The 19,170-nt window shown below is 52.6% G+C and overlaps 1 protein-coding gene across 1 annotated transcript in view; it reads right to left on the reverse strand.

Annotated features, from left to right (window-relative positions):
* The window catches only part of VWF (von Willebrand factor), a 125,460-nt gene that overhangs the window by 71,453 nt on the left and 34,837 nt on the right, over positions 1–19,170 (reverse strand). Inside the window, exons 11-17 of the mRNA XM_036250841.1 lie at positions 16,132–16,268; positions 15,525–15,663; positions 14,265–14,365; positions 11,027–11,222; positions 9,532–9,747; positions 5,598–5,838; positions 1,050–1,147 (exon numbers count right to left, since the gene is read on the reverse strand). Coding sequence (XP_036106734.1) covers positions 1,050–1,147; positions 5,598–5,838; positions 9,532–9,747; positions 11,027–11,222; positions 14,265–14,365; positions 15,525–15,663; positions 16,132–16,268 — 1,128 coding nt within the window. The remainder of the gene's footprint in view (positions 1–1,049; positions 1,148–5,597; positions 5,839–9,531; positions 9,748–11,026; positions 11,223–14,264; positions 14,366–15,524; positions 15,664–16,131; positions 16,269–19,170) is intronic.

The following is a 19,170-nucleotide window of genomic DNA, read 5'->3' on the forward strand; positions in this document are numbered from 1 at the left end:
TGGCAACAATCGACTTCTGTTTATAAGCGACCCGGGCTATGGCATTTTGTTATAGCATACTGAACAGAATAGGTAAGGCCTAAGTTTTTATTTCAATTTGTGAGCTACTCAGCTCCAGGCTGAGAGATGCCCCCAGACAGCCCTGTGGGGGGACAGACTTCTCACGCAGGGCAAGCTCGCAGACAAACACATGGCACGGAGCCGGGCCACTTGGAGAGAGGGCACCTTGGAGAAAGTAAGTCAGAGAGAAGAGGTTGAAGTAGCCCCTCCAGCTGCCCACAGGCACTCCGTCCCTCCACTGGGAGGGCCTTCCGAAGCCAGCATGACCCATAAATGTGAACCCACCAGTGTCGACCCAGCCCCTTCTCCCTTCTGGGCCTTGTCCTTAGACAGCAGCAACTATTAGGACCTTCGGACTGAGCGTGGCAGGTCCAAACTCCCTCTTTCAAATTCACCTGAGAAGTTTTCTAAAGAAGTGTCCTCAGAAAAAAGGAGGCCGTTGGCCCCGCCGATGTGGCTCAGTGGACTGAGCACCGTCCCAGGGACTGAGAGGTCCCGGTTCGAATCTCAGTCCGGGCACATGCCCGGGTTGCAGGATCGATCCCCAGGAGGGAGCGTGCAAGGGGCGGCCGATAGATGTTTCTCTTTCACATCGATGTTTCTATCTCTCTCTCTAAAGAATCAATTAAAACATTTTTAAAAAAGAAAAGAAAATGGGGGCATTGAAGGTGGGTGTTTTTACCGCAATCAAGGCAAGCAACTCACCTAAGGTCACCAGGGGCAACCTAGAGGTCTCACTGAGTCCACCTTGCGGATAATTCCATCTTTCCCAGGTCACAAAATAAATTCTCCCTGCCTCGACAATGCGGATTTACACATGCAGAGAAAGGCGTGTCTAGTCCTGAGGGTCACGTACAAACGGAAATTGTGGCGATCCTGACTGCGTCTCAGTGGACGTGCCGTCCGACAGCAGCCCGGCTCTCTCCCCCTTCCACGCGTGAGAGTCTGCCCAGCGGGAGGTGAAGAGCCTTCCAGGGGACAGTACTCACTGCGGTGAGACAGGGGACCGCTGAGGACCGTGTGCTGAGGCAGCAGGCTTCCCGGGGCTCCACCGGAGGTGCAGTGCATGAAGCCGTCCTCACAGTAGCTGCGGAGGAAACACACAGCCCAGCTTTGCAAGAGCGGCTACAGCCGCCACCACTTGCTCGCTGCCCACTCCCTTCTGACGTGGTGGCTTGCTATGGCCATCAGTGACCTCCGTGTCGCCAAACTCAGCGGAACTGTTTTCAGGTCTTTTACTTGATCCCTTTCAACGTTATTCATCACTGTTGTCTATTCTGTTCTAGAAAAAGGTGAAAGGTCTCTCCTGGTTTCCTCCCACTTCCCAGTTTCCTCCTCAGCCTTACTGTACCACTCACCCCCTCTGAGCTATCCTAGCTTCTCTCTGCTCCTCACTGTGTGTCCTCCACACCTCAGCTTCCGCTACAGAGATGACTCCCAGATTCACTTCAGCAGCTGGGACCTCTCCTCTGAACCTCAGACCCACAGATTCAAATGCCTGTGAGATAAGCTAGCCACCACTGGTGTCTCAGACACTTCAAACTCACTATGTCCAAACTGAACTCGGACCCTGACCAAGCCAGTGTCCCTCGGGCTCTGAGTCACTGTGTGATAGCACCGCCCACTAGTGTCACAAACCAGAACCCCAGGGATCAGCTCTGAAGCTGCCTTCTCCCCACCCCCTACATCTGATCCATCACCCAGCCCTTGGATTTTATCTCCTAAACATCTCTGGGATTCATATCCACTTCTCTGTCTCCACCACCACAAGCTACCATCACCTCTCACCTGGACAACGCAAAAGCTGATGTCCCTGCACCTTCTTGCGTGTCTCAAAAACACACTCCTCCTGGCAGCCCAAGTATCTTTCCAAAACCCATCACATTCCTGCTGGGAATCCTACAATAGCCACCACCCCCCCTCTCCACTAGGCCTTAGGATAAAGGTCAAATCCCTAGCATGGCCTCCCAGGCCCCTGCAGTCTGACCCTGCCTGCCTCTCCGCTCTAACCCCACGGCTTCGTTTTATTCTTGAAGGTATGTTGTTCCCTTAAACACAAGGGCTTTTGCACACATGGTTTCCTCTGAACTAATGTAACAACACACACACACACACACACACACACCCTTCTCTGTCCCCACTACATTTCAAGCTTTCATAGTTTTCCTAGAACTTACCACACTGTAATTTAACATGCATTTGCATTTTTATTCAGTTAACATCCCTCTCCCTGTCACTGGGCTACAAGATCCAAGAATGCAGATGCCATCGCTGCCCTTGCTCACCTTATACCCCAGCATCCCGCACAGGCTCTGCATAAAGGACTCAGTGATTTTTTTAATTTTTCTTTTATTTCTACCTTCCAATCCCAATCGCATCCCCTAACATAGGTATCTATTTTCCCAGTATCTAGTCTCCTAAATGATCCCCAGTGACCCCCACATCCTGGTAGCCACAACCTCGTGTAATCCCCTCCTACACTGTACCAAGGTTGGTCTCTGTGACCAATAGTACATGGCAACAGCGACATACCATATGTCACTTAAGAACAGGTTATACAAGACTATGGCTTCCAACTCGGTGCTCGGTCTTGGATTACTCACTCCAAGGGGAACCACGTCGTAAGCAACTGTATGGAGAGGTGCACATGGTGAGGAACTGAGCCTCCTGCCAACAGCCATGTCCGTGACTGGGAAGGACGCTCCAGCCCATCAAATCTCCAGGGGACTGCAGTCTGGCCCACAGCTTCATCGCAATCTTACGAGAAAACCTGAGCCCACCACCCAGCCAAGCTGCTCCTGGATCCTGCCCCTTAGAAACTGTGAGATTATAACTGTTTGTTGTTTTAAGCTGCTAAATTTTGGGGTAATTTTTTAGCAGCGGACAACTAATACAATCTTCTTCTGTTTAATGTATACCTCAGCTTATTCTTATAAAAGAGGTGATTGTTTTGCATGCATATATGTTTGATTTATATAAATGGTATCATCTTATATATCACACTGTGTTTTGCTTTTCTGATTCAGCACCGTGTGTTCAAGATTCATCCCTGTTAATGTACATCCTACTTGTCCTGGTCCTGCCTTTTCTGCTGGCCTTTTTTCTTTGGCCTCTCTCATAGGATCCTCCTCTGCTGCCCCCCGTCTGGCCCCCAACCCTCTGCACTCCCCAAATTCTGAACACAGTCTTCTTTTCTGCTCTTGGGTCCCCTACTCTTAGCGAGCCTAGCTACTCCCATGCCTATACCTGTTACCTCCACACAAATCTTTTTCTCCGATCCAATCTCTCACTTAAGTTCCAAACCCATAATTCCAGCAATTGGTCCCATTTGTTCATCAAGATGCCCTCTTGATAACTCAAAGTCATCAGGGCCAAAGCCAAACTCGTATCTTCCCTCTTCTTACCAAGAGTCCTCTTGTTGTTCTTGGCGTCAATGTCCTCCCAAGCATTCAAGTTCAGATCCCTGGGGTCTTCTTCAACAAGCCTCCTCCTCGCAAACATGCCACCGCCTGTTCACTTCCCAGTGCCTAACTTCTGTCCCCATCTCCATTTCCACTGCTATTCCTTGCCCAGGGCCTTGCCACCTACTGACCCGACTCTGTCAACATCTTCCCGAAACTGAGATCCCTGCTTTCATACCTCATGCAGCCTCCGGAACCCGCTCCCTGAAGTTACACTCTGATTCTGTTTCTTCTTTGCTCAGACCTCCCATGGTCCCCGTTGCTACTGTTCAAGCATTAGCCCTCACTCTGTCTTTCAACCCCCCTGAACATGATGCCAACTTCCCTCCTGGTACCCTTTCTTCATGCAACATATGTTCTCGCTGAGTGCTGACCTTGGTAATTGATGAGTCCTCCTTGTGTGTTTCAATCCCAAGACCTCAGCCCCACCTACAAAGCCCGCCTCCCATAACTCTACCGCACCCCCTGCTGTTAAAATCCTCCTCCAGCCCTGGCCAGTTTGGCTCAGCGGTTAGAGCGTCGGCCTGCGGTCCGGAGAGACCCGGGGTTCAGTTCCCGCTAAGGGCATGTACCTCGGTTGCAGTTTGTCCCCGGCCCTGGTTGGTCGTGCGGGTGGCAGCCACTCAATGTGTCCCTTTCACGTCGATGTTTCTCTCTCTCTCTCCCTTCCTCTCTCTCCCTCCCACTCTATCGGTACAAAAAAAAAAAAAAAATCCTCCTCCAATGCGGAAGCTGTATCCGGTCTTGAGTCTTCCCTGATTCCTCCCAAATGGAAGCAATCTTCCCCTGTTCTGAAGGAGTAGAGGTTGTTATGTCTCTGATATGGTGAATCTACCAAATATTATACTTATCTCAAAACATTTGCTGTACCTACTTTTTGCCAAAACTGTGTTAGGTGTCGGGGATCAGGACCTAATATATGTTCTCTCCTCCTGGGGAGGTCCCAGTCTAGACGAACATACAACACATTTCACTGAAACCCAAGTCCAGTGGCCACAACTGTTTTAATACAAATGTAAACAACTGTTTGGGGACATGAAATTGAGAGGAGCTGCAAGTTAATCTCACTGGAATGATGAGAAAAAGCTCACCCGCAGACCTCGTTTGAATCCTGATTCGAATGAATCAATTATAGACATTTGGAGACGATTAGAAAAAAAGTGAACATGATTGAATGTTAGATGTTCATGTTTAGGTTAGCAATGGTATTATGTTAGGGTTTCTTTATGTGCCTATCTATTAGAAATACATACTGAAGTATTTTCAGAAGGAACAGTACAATAGCTCAGGTTTTCTGTAAACTCTTCCAGCCACAAAGGGGAGGAGGGAATACATAAACTAAAAATGACAAAGTGCTGATAATCACTGAAGCCAGGATGAATGCATTAGGGCTCCTTATACTATTCTCTCTCTTTTATGTCTGTTTGAAATTTCCCATAATCAGGGCGTTTTCACCAGTCTCCCTAGCAGACTGTCAGCTCCTTTGGGGCCCACACTGTCTGGTTCATCTTTAGATCTCCCATCTCTAGCCCAGCACCGGGAACAGAACAGGTGCCAGGAAGTGTTTGCCCAACAAAGCTTCTGCTACCAATGTCTCCCGTGACCATGACAACCCTGCTGAAACTGCCCGTGACAGGGCCCAGGGAAAGGGCAGCAAGAAGCAGGCACTTTTTAGAGCTGTTTTTCAGGGACACGAAGTGCCACTGGGACAACACGTCTGTGACGTGCTTCCTTCTAGTTAAATGTTTCCACCTGAGACCCGGGCAAGAGGCTGGGGGGGAGGGGGACAGGAGAGCTCCCGTTTCCTGTTCTAGAAAAGGTAAATCGAGATCCAGAGCAGGGAAATGGGGCCCAACACATGCTAGTTGGCAAGAAAGCTCAAGGAACCCTACCGCCAGGCTGCAGTTGTAGTTTCCTGCATGGCAAGAAAGTCAGAAGACCTGGGTGAAGTCCAGCCCTGCTCTGACTTTCTGTGCAACTCTGGACAAGTCACTTCCTTCCTTGGGCCCCAGCTTACCCCTCCGTGAAATGAAGGACTTGGAGGACCATGTTCCTTTCCCTGGTGCTTGCACTTACCACATGGTGTGGTGGTCTGAGAAGATGTCTTCAGGCTGGAAGATCTCACCATCGTAGTAGCAGGGGCACTGGGCCTTGGGCACGCAGTCTCCCCTCTCATCCAGGTAGAGCCCTGGGGGGCAGAAGCAGCCCTCCAGGCAGACCTCTGTGCATTCCTCATCCGGGTAAGAGAGGGAGCGGCAGGTCAGGTTGCAGGGGGTCCCACACTGCATGTACACCTGGCCCTTTGGGCAGCTCAGTGCTGGGAGAAAGAGGAGGGGAAGGAAGGCCTCAGTGGAAACATTAAGATGACAAGGACTGTGGTTCAAGGACTTGGGGTGACACCCCTCACTATGACCCCCAATTACATCTGTATGGTCACTGCTTTGCTTTCCCACTATGAGCAAAAGTGTATTTTTATGCTCACAGATGTCTATTATAATTAGGGACACACACATTTTCTCTGCTTAACCAGAGGGGCCATGCTCAGTCACCTCTGAATTCTCAAAGCCTGGGACATAGTAGAAATCCTGGTGGACAGAGAAGCTGTGAATATTAAAAAGAACTAGAATTGATGGACAAGGGCATTTCTCCCATCATGCTAATAATAATAATGGCCATGGTTTATTGAGCACCTACTGTATACTCTGCTCTTTACACAGCTTTTATGCCTCTTACGCCCCTCTCAGTGAGTTAGATCTCATATCCCTCTTTCCGTGGGTAAGAAGACTGATACCTACGCTGAGCAACCTGGTAGGGTCATGCCTCGCAGGAAGAAGCAAAGGCAGGATTTGAACTCAGCTCTCTGTGAACCAAAAGCTCATGCTCTTAACCATTAGGCTCCAAAAAGGAAACAGTCTCTTGGGAACCATGCTTTTGAGGACATACCAGTCACGAACAACAGGGACACTCTTGTACCTACTCCTGTGAGGTGGGCACCTACCCACAGCCCTCCCTCTCCCTGGCCTCCGACACAGAAGTAGCACAACAGACAAAAGCCAGAGGAAGCGTGGCAAAGTGGCAAAGCAGCTAAGAGAGGGGGTTCTGTGACCCAGATTCCCGGGTTCAAGCCACAGTTCTGCCATTAGTCAGTGATGTGGCTCTGAGCAGTCTCCTCCCTGGGAAATAATGACTGCCCACCTGGGTTGTTGGGACAGTTAAGTGAGCTAACATGACCAGAGAGATGCCTGGCATGTGGGAACGTTCCCTGCCATTATTACATCATGATTTCTGAGGAGACTGAGTCCGGCTCTGCAGACTCCAGATGGGAGGGGTGTTCCAGAGAAAGGTCTGGGCCTGAGAGGACCTGGTGTTCCTGGACTCTGGCTGGCACATAACCACTTCCTGTGCTCACGGTGGTCTCGTGAGCACCCCGATGATGAACTTCTCTTCTTGGAGGTGTGGGGAGCAAAATGCTTTCCCGCTGCTGATCAGCTGTTGTCAAGAAACGAGAACCTCACTCTGGGACACTCCTCCGAGGACCGTTAGAATCCTTCCCCTCTCTGTTAGAATTTATTTCTACAGTGAAACCCACTGTGGACAGAGCGTTCCACAGAAGCTGTAAAAGAAAGCCCTGCCCTGAACCTCAGAAATGAGTGTGAGGGGCCTCTCCAGAGGCCCCTGCAGCCTCCTCCTCCTGCAACTGCTCTGGGCTGGGCATTTGAGGGTAGCTGGGGAAGGAGGGAGCCCTCTGACCACATTAGACCTAGATTTTCCCAGAGAGGCTGGGTCACTGGGTGAATATTTAGGGCAAGGGTAGGTGAAGATGGGGTGTGTTGGGCAATAAAGATGGAAATCCCTTTCAATCTATTGAACCCACAATGATAAGGGCACATTTCACCCACGGAGAAGCTGTTTTTACTCTCTGGCAGGTTGTCTCAAGAGCTGGCCTGGAGCATATTAGATGGTCCTTCCCCAGAAGAACGCACATCTCCATTTAGAAACATTCCGTGTGCTCCCACTGGGTGCCGAGGGCTGTGCTGGGCTGGGATGCAGAGATGGCGAAACGTGGTCCCTGCCTTTAAGGAGCCCATAGTCCTGTCTTCCCAAAGGAAATAACCAATTTGTAAGAAAAATATGTGTGTACTTCTCCCGAATCTCCTCACAGCCTCCCACAAAGTAGCTACGTGATCAGTCCTAGCCCCGGTTGGCATGACCTCTTCTCCTGGATGGAGACAGTGGTTTAGGGAGCTCTGTTTTTTTCTCAGATAGGGAAAGTGATAAACAGAATGAACCCAGGAGTCCGGCCCGCCCTCCTCGGCTCAGAGGACCAACCTAAGGCCATCTGGTTCACCTCCACATAAACCCATGGAGACAGGTTTCTCTTCCCACCACCCCGCCCTTTCTGCCTTATCTTGACTTAAAGCCTCAGGAGTCAGGGAACAATCTCAGTCCCCGCTAACGCTGTTATCAGTGAGGTTAAGAACAGCTGCTCTTGGGTGATTAAAGAATATTTCGGTAAGTCCTCAGCATTCTGGGAGAATGTCCTCAACCAGGAAATCCTTCAGATGCTATCACATACTGCTAAAGCATAATTTCTAATATTGTTGGACAAGCAAAGCAGATTCACAAACAGTATATCATTTACCCCTCATTACTTTCCCTAATTTCTAAACAGCAAACACTCGCGAGGACCGGAAGTCTGGATGGGGAATGTGAAGGGCTCAAGATCACGTTGCTGGGAAGTCACAGGCAAGTCGCCAAAAGGTCTCAGCCTTAGTTCTTCCCGCTGCTAGCCTGCGACTGCCACCCAGAGCTAGAGGGACGAGGGGGCACAGCTGCGCGCATCTGTATGCTTGTTCCCTTGCATCCCTACTTGCGTCTCTGCTCCTCTTTTTTCCAGACCGCTTAGACTAGAAACGGGAGTTGGCTCAATAAGCCCCACACCTAAAATGCTCTTAAAATACATGAGATTAAGTCCTTTCACCATTTCTCATAGCTCCTATTTTCCTGCTTCTGTCAAGACCAACAACTTTTTTTTCTTGAAACACGTCTACCTAGCCCTAAAAATGAGAATCTCCACCACACCTTATCCTTTCAGAATACCCTCCTCACTTCTACACTTCACTACTACTAGTCTATCATTAGAAACAACTCTTTTCTGCCAAAAATTTTTAAAAGTGTCTTTTAAAAGCCTAAGCAAGTATGCCACCTCCAGAAAGCCTTCCTTGGTTGCCCCATGCAATAATCTAATCATTTCATTCAATGTGATGGGAACCAGACCCATCTGTGTCTCAAAAGGAAGGTTCGGGTTCTATGCCACAGCCATTTCCTGACTACACTGGGCACTCAGCAAATGTCCCCTGAGCAACAATGATAACAACAGAAATTGGGCACAATCCATCCGCTCAGGGAACCAGAGCGCGGGGTAGATTCCAGCTCTGGTACCAGGAACCTAACAAGGCAGAGTGAGACTCTAAAGTCATCGGGGGACAATAATGCCATTCCATTTTATATAACTTTATACAATGCCTGAGATTTGAGCCAGAAGTCCACCGATAATTTGCCTGACGTTAAGAGCAAAGGATTGGTGCGTTCCTTTCCCATTTCCTTCACCAGCCCAGGGATGCCGGGCCCACGCACTCCACAGTCTGGCCATACATGTAGCCAACACTAGGTGGCAGCAGACACAGAAAATCTCAGCTTGGCCGAGATACCCGTGTTCTAGGCCTCCAAGTATGGGGTCCACCTCGCCCTCCTGAAACAGGCCAGGGTAGCCAGGCTGTCCCAAGGGCAAGCCAGTGCCCACCGCCGTGTCCTGCTGGGAGATGGGAGGGAAACGTGGCTGCAAATGAACTGCTCCCACACGCCATGCCCTCGGATGCCCCTGCCCGGTTCAGAATGCAGGAACGCACAGACAGTGCTGAGTGAAGGGCACGTGCATGGAGACCCAGGGCATCTGCGGCAGGTTCTGTTGCGTTTCGCAGAGGGGGAGGCAAGCAGGGAGGGCACCCACCACAGAAGCTGGGCTCCCGCCACGCGACGTGCACGCCTTTCCGGGCACAGGCGGCGGCGTAGTTGGCCACGGCGTTGCACAGGCAGTCCCTGCCGTCCGAGCAGGAGCAGACGTCGTAGTGACAGTTCTGCAGGTAGGGCAGCGGGCCCACGGCGTGGTGGCAGGCCTCGAACTTGGAGGACGTCAGGAGAGAGCATGCCTCCTCCGCAAACTTGGCTGTGGGGGAGGGAGAGAGAGGGGTATCGGGCTTAGCGAGGGCCCTGCCACAGCCTGGGTGCCACGAGCCTAGGGCACAACGAAGGCTCCTGCTCTGAAATCCCTACGCCAGCTTCTCCCACATGCTGCCAAAACATCTCTTGGCCCTGGGACTCTGTGATTTTTCTTCCATAGCTTCTCACCCCTCAGGTCGCCCTAGAATCAACCATGATCCCTTCACCTGAGGGTGACCCGGGCTCTTTTAGATCACCCAGGGGTAGGCCACACCAGAGCAGACATCCGGGGCCACCTTATGCATTTGGGACAGAAGCAGATCTACCTGTGGGGGTCAGGGTGGGTTTGGCCATCTCTTCCCAAGCCCACTGGGGCCAGTAGGTGTTAGTTCTTTTTTCCTGACCCCAACAGACCTGAGGAGTGTAACATGCTCATGTAGAGCTTGGGGGGGTGGGGGGGCGGAATAGAGCATCCCGGTGGGGCGGGGGTCAGAATCTCAGGGGACTGCTAAGGAGGGCGCATGTGCGCTTGAACAAGTTCCCGGACTCGGTTTGGTCCATCTCTGCCTATGGCCAGCCTTCACCTTTCACCTCCAGGGTATTAAGTGCATTAATAATTCATTTATTCATTTTATTAACTATGTTGTCCATTTTCTTCAATTACAAACATAGTAGATGTTCATCAAAGAACATTGGGGGGGGGGGATTTTTAACTAAAAAAAAAGAGAAAATGTCCCTATCCTAGCCCACCATCTGGAGGCAGCTTCTATTGTTCCTTTAAGTCTTTTTTTTTTAATATATACATATTTTCTTAATCGGGACCAACATCCTTCTCTAATTACGTTTGACTTAAATACATAATAAGCTGTATGTCCAGGGCACACCTCCGGACAGAAGGGAGAAATAGTGCCATGATGGGCTGGGTAAGCAAGGGACCCTGGTTTAGGGCTGAAATCTCGCTGCAGATAAATCTGCGAATGGCCACCCCGGTGCATTCATCTGACGATAACTTAATTCAGAGTTTGGGTGACTGCCACGCGGACAGACTGAGAAGGTCCAGGGGTGGACACTACATACTGTTTTTTTCTTTCCCAGAGTTTGGCCCACGGAGGGTGCCAGCAAAGGCACTTTGAAGGATAAAGAATGATCCAGATGCAGACAATCAAATGCTGACGGTAAAGACCCAGCGCGTCCCTCCCCCTGCGTGGGCGCCCTGTCGCGCGGATACCCCGGCCGTGGGGGCCCTCGGGCTCTGCGGAGCCCCCGCTGTCCCCGGGCTCACGTACTCAGGCGCGGGTTGAGGCTGCACGGGTCGCCGTGCTGCCTCCGCAGGTCCTCGCAGTCCCCGTGCAGCCTCCAGGCGTTCCCGAAGTCCTCCACCAGGGGCTCCACCAGGCCCGCGGGCGTGCGGAAGTCGTCGCCCTTGTTGCCGTTGAAGTCCCCACACAGGCCGCAGGTCCTCCCCGCGTAGACCGGGGACAGCTGCGGGGAGAGCAGGCCACCCTGGAGCAGCGGCCGCCAAAGCAGCCACAGCTTCCTTTCGCTGGTGGGATGGTTTTAATCAAAAATCTCCCCCTCCCCGGGTGAAAGAAAAATGCAAAGTTCGTAAACCACAGCGAAGCCCTAGGCTGCAGAGGAAAGCAGCTAAGTACAGCCTTGTTTACCACCAGCTTCTTTCCCGTTCAAACCAGTCGAGTCAGAGCCTGTCTGCTGGAAGGGATTTTGGAGAATATCAGTCATTTGCCGATGGTTACATTGAGTCCCTGAGAGAGGGGGCTTGCCTGAGGTCACAGAGCTGAGTGACCTCCTATCCCCAAAGCACCTCTGGTTCACCCCACCAGGCCTGCCATCACTCCCATCCCCCACTCTCTAAATGATCTCTTCTTCCATCCCCTTGGTCTGTCTCAGGGGTTGAAGAGTGGGTGTCCATGGACACCGGGCCGCGGCTGGCCGCCAGCCCTACATTAGCCCAACACCAGGGACTTAGAGAACACACCTGCTATTTGAATAAACCCCAGATCAGTGACATTTCTGATAAGACTGTCAGAGGGTGCTTTCTACACCGCTCTGTCTAAGGCTGAGTGGGGCTTGTGTCACCTGCAGAGCCCACTGCCTCAGGGACAGGGTGTCTATACCTCACCCGGAGGGAGGAGAGCTCAGAGCCCCTGCTGTACCTCCCCAGCCTCCTCTCCCATCGAGTGCGCTCTGCCTGCCCCTCCCAGAGTCCTTCCTCCAGCTAGTGTCCTCCACGGAGCGGTCCCCACAAACCCCGGGGTCAGCACAGTGACGCACCCACCTCCTGGCCCATCCACAGATGTCTCCTTTCCTCCTCCAGACCAAAACATGGAGGACGTTCCCACAGCCACGGGTCATCTGCCTCGGTCTGGCATCTTGACCAGTGAGGTCCTCTCTTTGTTAGCTAAATGGACTGAAACCCACACCCAAACATAACCCTGCATACCAGTCCCACAGGGTCTTCCTGTCTCTCCCCTGGAGAGATACCTGAAGAGATCAGCCCCCAGACAAGATGTGAGGAGCCTACTGACTCAGGGAGAAATCACACAGATCGAGAGCGCCCTCTGTGGGCCGGGGCGGTTCCTGAGGAGTGAAATGGCCATGGGGCACCTCCCTTCAAGACTGGTGAGCAGGAGGTGACATTAGAAACCCGAGTTCTAGTTCTCACTCTGTAACCAAATGACCCTGGGACCCAGAGCAAGTCATTTACTTGCTCCAGAAATGATGGCTCTTTATTTCCAACTGTAAATGAGGGGCCAACAAGAAGATCTCCTCCTGCTCTGCGGTCTGTGTCATAAAGTTTACTTTATACAAGGGGGCAAAGTTAGTTAATTTGGAACTCTCTTGGGGACTTCAAAACAAGAGAAAGAACATGACATCAACGGGATGAAGGAAACCAGGATCTCATCAGGGACACCGTGGGCGCCCATCACAGGATCATACCACCAGCCTTGTGGAACATGGGGCCTGGGGACACAGAAGGGGAATCTCCAGGGATCCCAGGAATGATGTAAGGCAGTGGTTCTCAAAGTGTGGTCTTGGGACCCATGGGGATCTCTGATGCCCTTTTGAGGGGTCCCGCAAGCCAAAATATTTCATAATAATACAAAGACAATATTTGGCTTTCTCCCTCTCTTTCTCTTACAAGTGTGAAGTGGTGTTTCCCAGAGGCAACATGACATGTCCTATTGCAGAAGATCGAATGCAGAGGGGATGTGAGGCCAGCTGTCTTCTATCAAGCCTGACATTAAAGAAATGTGCAGAATTGTAAAACAATGGTATCCTTCTCACTACTTGCTTTCATTTTGGAAAACATAGTTATTTCCCCTCCAAAAAAAAAACTGTTGTTTATATTCATGTGTAGTGGGTTAATTATTACTTCTAAGAGGATTCAAAAATACATGTTTTTAAATGTCTCTGATTTAATTTCTAATCTGGTAAATATCAATAGATATAACCGTCATAAAAGATCTTGAGTCCTCAATAATTTTTTGTTGTTATTGTTGTTAATCCTCACCCAAGGATATTTTTTCATTGGTTTTTAGAGAGAAAAGAAGGGAGGGGGAGAGAAAGAGAGAGAAACATCAATGTGACAGAGACACATCGATTGGTTGCCTCCCACCTGACCCTGACCAGGGCCGGGGGTCAAGCCTACAACCCAGGTACATACCCTTGACTGGGAATCAAACCTGAGACCCTTTGAGCTATGAGCCAATGCTCTAACTGCTAAGCCAAACTGACCAAGGCAAGGTCCTCACTAACTTTTAAAGGTACAAAGGCACCTGAAGACCATAAAGTGAGCAGCACTGGTCTGGTGGGCAGGACGATGCCCAGAGAGCTGCTGAGCTCTGCCACCCATCGGTGCGCAGTGCTGGACATGTCTCCCAACCCCAGGAGCCCTGCTTGCTTGGTTTGTCAAATGGCACTGACAATACCTGCTGGGGAAATTTCCAGAGGAAAACGTATCTGGAAGTTCTGTGAAACATTCGGCTCGCTCTCCAGTGTGACTCCATGACCACGGAGAGCGCGAGGAAGTGGCCCTGGACTGCAGAGGCCCAGGGCCCAGGCGAGGGGTCTGGTGGTTCCCAGTGCGGACCTTCCCAGGCCGTGGGACAGCTTTGTCCCCCAGGGGTGCACCACACGTCTTCGTTGTGAGTGCCAATCTGGCTCTTCCCTTGCTGCCGAGTGGACACCCCAGGAGACACCCCTGCTCCCAGGCCTTGTTGCAGCCAGAAGGCTGGCCAGCAAATCTGCCTTTCCCTGCCCCTTGGGAGCCCATCTTCTCTGAAGGCCCTGGGGGTACCCGAGCCCCAGTGAGAACCCTAGGGCAAACAAGGAGCTTCAGACAGCAAACGCCAGCCTCTCACAGACAAGAGAAGCCTGTTTCTTGCTCCGGGGGCATAGGGCCTGCAGAGAAGTGAATTCTTCTCCCACACAGCCACTCTGCCCAGAGCACAAGGGCACTTTGTAAGGCTGAGCTGCGGGAGGCAGTGGTCAGAGGGGACCTACCTTCACCAGCAGTCTCCCACGGCCATCCCAGTCCATCTGCAGGTCTTCCCCGTAGCTGAGGCGCACAGAGGCCATCACCGTGTGCTGGATACGGAGGTCACCTAAACCAAGCAGGGGCAGAATTTAGGCTGAGATGGGAAGAGGGCAGCGTTGTGGCAGACGGATGTATCCTGGGGAGAGATGGGGTGCCTCACAAAGAACTGTAGCAATGAAAGCAATCAGTTATAGGGGAAATGGGATGTTCGGGAACCTTCAGGGTGTCTCAGGAGGATCAGGGTGGGTGTAGTGCAAAAAGGGTTCCCCAAGAAGGTGCCTCCGTCTTCTTGCTATAGCCTACCATTCCCCCATAATGCCACAAGAGGACAGCAGACGCATTTGCATCTATAGCTTGCACAGGTGGCCTGAGCCAAGAATCTGTCTCCCACTGAATCCCTGATGCCTGCGCATTCCCTGGGCCCCTCTGCTGTTGCAGGAAACTTCCAGACTGAACTACTCAGTGCTCACAGCTGAGTGATACTGTGTGCCCTGGATGATCATGTCCTTTCATGGGCAGATGCACAGAGCGTCAAACTAAAACACAAGCATGCTGTGTGCCCACTGGCCCAAGTTCACCGGCTGTGTGCAATGCCAGGCAAATGAGCCAAGGGGTGGCCAATGGCCATGAAGAAGAAGAGGAAAGAGGTCTGAGAGCCATTTTGAGGGTGAAGGTTGAGATTATGCTGGACAAAATGGTACAGTGCAGCCTGGCAAATCACTGGACAGGTTTCTCCTCGTCACAGGTCATAGGGTCACCTGGCTTTGTACCATGGCATCCTAGGGTCTTACTCATCCCTAGCCACCACCCCCACCGCCACCACCCCCACCCCCACCCCCCCACACACACACACACACACTTCCCGGTCCCTCAGTGACAGCCTCTGATCCTTTTCCACCTCAAAGCAGAACCAGAAACATGAAGCCCAGCCTTCAACTCTCCCCTTTGGCTCAAGCTAAGTGAGAATCTCTTGGTTCCGTTTCCCCTCTACGCTCTCTCCCAGGAGCAGCCGCCTTGTCCCCAGCATCCAGCCATCTTCCTCCACTTGTCCTCCTCCTCCAGGAAGCCTTCTTTACTTACAGGGATGCATGCCAAGGATACCCAGCCTGCCCTCAAAGACAGCAGACTCCCGCATTTCCACAGAAGAGGAAGCAGTGAGCACTGCTGGGGGCGGGTGCTGGGGGCGAGCTGGGCAGCCCAGGCCTGTAAGGGGAGGAGGGACCCACCTTGCAGGAGGGGTATCTGGACGTCCTGGCCATCTATGGCGATGCCTCCCCCGTGCTTCAGCTTCACCAGGCTGTTGTGCAGGCTGGGCAGGCGGACAGTGACTGAGCGGGTGCAGACAGCATCAGGGTCATCGGCACACTGTCAAGAGGGGCATACAGAGTGACATCGCCACACCCCACCAGCCCAGCAGCCCAGCCCAGAACTCATAGACTCAGAGAAAGACTCCAAGCCCAGGCAGCCTCTGGCCTTCTCACACAGAACAACTCCATTCTCACGGACCGATTGCGAACGGTGCCCCCTGCAGTTGTGCCACAAGGGGGTCCTGGGCCCAGCTTCCCATGGCTCCTACGCCTTTTCCTGTCTTGTTCTGGTCTTCCATAAGGAACCCCAAGCCTCTGGCTTCTCCTATTTCTTGGGCCTATTATTCCAAAGCAAATCAGGGACTTTGAGTCACGGGGAGCCCTAGGCACCTCTATATGTGCTCACCTTGGCTCCGTTCTCTAGAGGAAAGAAGTATACCATGGGCACAGCAGCTCAGCACAGAGGGCCCGCTCTCCCCACCCCGCAGTCCTCGGTCTGCCGCCTGACGCGCCCGGCAGAGCTCACCTGCATGGTCTCTATGACAATGGAGAAGGAGTGGTCCTGGCAGTCTCGGGCCAACAGGTACTGGCAGACCCCACTGAAGGTGAAGTACCTGTCATCAAAGCTCTTGAAGTGGGACTGTCCAGTGATGAGACACTCCCCTGCAGGGACACAGGAGGGGGAGAGAGCGGGGGGAGGAGGGAAGTCTCCTAGAGTGGCAAAGGCGGGAGCTTGTAGGAGTTTGCCCCTCACCAATGCCACAGCCGGTCTGCGAGATCTACAGGAAGATCTAGTCAGACCCCGCTGCTCACACCATGTGATCACCCAGTTCAACGCCCCATTTTATTGAGGAGGCAACTGAGGGAAGTGACAGAGCCACGCTCCTGGCTCCTGCTCCTCGCTCCCCCACAGCGACGCCCAGGAGGCTGGCTCCCGCAGAGCGCTCGGCCCCAGGAGAGGCCCCTCTCTGCACTGGCATTGTGGGGCCCCCCCACCCGAACACACGTGGGCAGAAAGGCCAGCCTGGAGGGCTGGTGAGGGGTGAGGCAGGCCCTCCGTGAGCTCAGCGGTGCTGAAGCCAGGACCCCATCCTCACACCCTCGGCTGAAGGCAGCTCCGGGCCTCCTCGTGGGCAAGTCCTGCTGTGACTTCAGCGGGGCCCATGGGAGGCCAGGAGGCCATCTGCCCATGACCTCACCACCACTCGAGCCAGCCCCTCGGCCCAGGCTAACACATTAGTGGGTGGGAACGAGGACTCCCCTTTATCACCCTGCAACTCAGAGCCCTCAACTCGCCCCCACCCAACCGCTACTCCATCCTCCCCCAGGTCCCGGGCTGCTGATCCAGCGCACTGGAACCAGAGGTCACACATCCTGGGAAGTGTCCCCACTGCCCACCCCAGCTTAGGGCAAGTGCACCCCAAAGCCCACAATGACCCACTGAGGCTGTGGCGGGCATCTGGGTCCCTTCCCAAACTCCCTTTATGTATTTTCTCTCATCTTTGCTTTCTATTCCATAGAAAAATATAGACACAGACCACGGCTGTTCCATAAGTAGGGGCCCTCAAGCCCCCCTCGGTACCCCAACCTCCCCAGCGGGAGCTTGCTCCTCATCACACTGATCTGCTTCCCTTAGGAGGGTCCTAAAGCCAGTCCCACCCGGGCCCATCCTCAGGGGCTGGTGCTGGGACCAGTCATAGTCAGGGGTCCCCAAAGGCCAGGGAGATTGCAGCTGCCCATCTGTCAAAGCCCCCAGCCACTCTCCGCCTGCGCCCTGCGCCCCCATTTGCACTGAAAGGCACAGCAGGCAGTCAGGGGCCCGATTGCATAGCTTTGGACCCAGGAGTGCCCTCCTTTCTGTGTGTTGGAGGCAGGGGTCGGGGTGCATAACCCAGGCTATGGTGAGTGTCCCTTTGCCTGGTCCTCAGCATGGCAGGGGTCAGGAGGGCACACTCAGCCCAGAAGAAATGAGGAGAAAGTAGGGAGGCCCCAGACCATGCTCATCAGCATCACTGTGATGATCAGAAATACACATGTGGTCTTTGTCCCTGGTTCCTGACACAGAGCTTCTGAAACCCTTGGAGAATCCTGGGTTACAAGAGTGTCTTCGTTCTAATGAAGCCACGTTTGCTGGGTCGCTACATAGCTTCAGGATGGGGGCCGATTGCACACTGGTCATGGTCTCATCCCCAAAATCCGGGGAGGGGAAGGGGCTGGAGATTGACTTAATACTGATTTAATCGGTCATGCTTACATAATAAAACCTCCATAAAACCCCCAAACAGCAGAGTTTGGAGAGCTGCCGGGTTGATGAACACATCCACGCAGGAAGGTGGCACACCCCAACTCCACAGGGACAGAGCTCCTGTGCTCGGGACCCTTCCAGACCTCACCCATGTACCCTTTCAAACATCCTTTATGACAAACCTGTGACAGTAACTCCAGTGTCTGCCTGAGTTCCGTGAGCCATTCCAGCAAATGTCGAACCCGAGGAGGGTATGGGGGGAACTCCCAGTTTGTAGCCCAGTCAGACAGAAGTAGGTGCCCCGAGGACCCAGTACTGGTGATTGGCACCTGAAGTGGGGGGCAGTCTTGGGGGACTGAGCCCTTAACCTACATGGTCTGCTACGGTCAGAATTGAATTATAAGACACCCGGTGGGTGTCCAGAAAGTCAGAGAACTAACTGGTTGGTGGGAAGGATAAAAATCACACACATTTGGTGTCAGACGTGCTGTGAGTAGAAATCAGTTGATCGTGCCTTCCCACTGCATTGTCCCCCGGGAAGGGCAGGAGCGAGGGTCCCTGTTCATGGAACAAGGGGCCAGGTCATCCCAGCTGTGAAGGTGCTGGAACCCCACGCCCACCCCTGTCACAGGAAAGCCTTTCTAAGTGGCCGTTTCTCAGAAACCACCAGCGTTCTACAAACACCACGACCTGGTCCTTCGTGTCAAATGTCTTGACCCTGGTGCAGTAAAATGGGTGGGAATTTTTCCTCCAACCTTCCCCTGTTTCCTCAAGAGCACTCTTGTCTGCGTAAGAAGCTGGACTTCCATTATTTCTGACCATGACCAGGAAAAGAGGGTCAACGAGAAAATGTACAGACATTTGAAAGCAAAACGTTCAGGGCTAGAATCTAACCCTCTAGTCTGATTTCCTGCTCTGACCCCCACTGACTAATGTTCCAAAGTTTCTCAGGAATCCTAAATCTAAACATTTTACTGAGCTTATCTCCTTGGTACAATTGAGGGATGAAGCTGCAAACACAGGAAACCCAGGGACCCGGATGGGTGAGCTGCTGGGGAGCAGTTGGCCCTGGGAGCTGGAACATCAGCCAGAACAATGGGCCACACGGCACAGCTCACCCGACCTCTGCCCGAGGAGCAGGACACGTAAGACATTGCCAGCCAGCTGGTGAGTCAGCCAAAGGCAGCCCCCAGTAAACAGCCAGCCCATCACCAGCCAGGCAAGGTGGGCAATGAAAGTTTGGTGAATGAATGAAAAGCAGGTGATTGTTTTTTAATTTTTTTCTTTAATCCTCACCCTAGGATATTTTTCTATTTATCT

This window comes from Molossus molossus, unplaced genomic scaffold (assembly GCF_014108415.1).
Source record: "Molossus molossus isolate mMolMol1 unplaced genomic scaffold, mMolMol1.p scaffold_m16_p_10, whole genome shotgun sequence".
Lineage (NCBI taxonomy): Eukaryota > Metazoa > Chordata > Mammalia > Chiroptera > Molossidae > Molossus > Molossus molossus.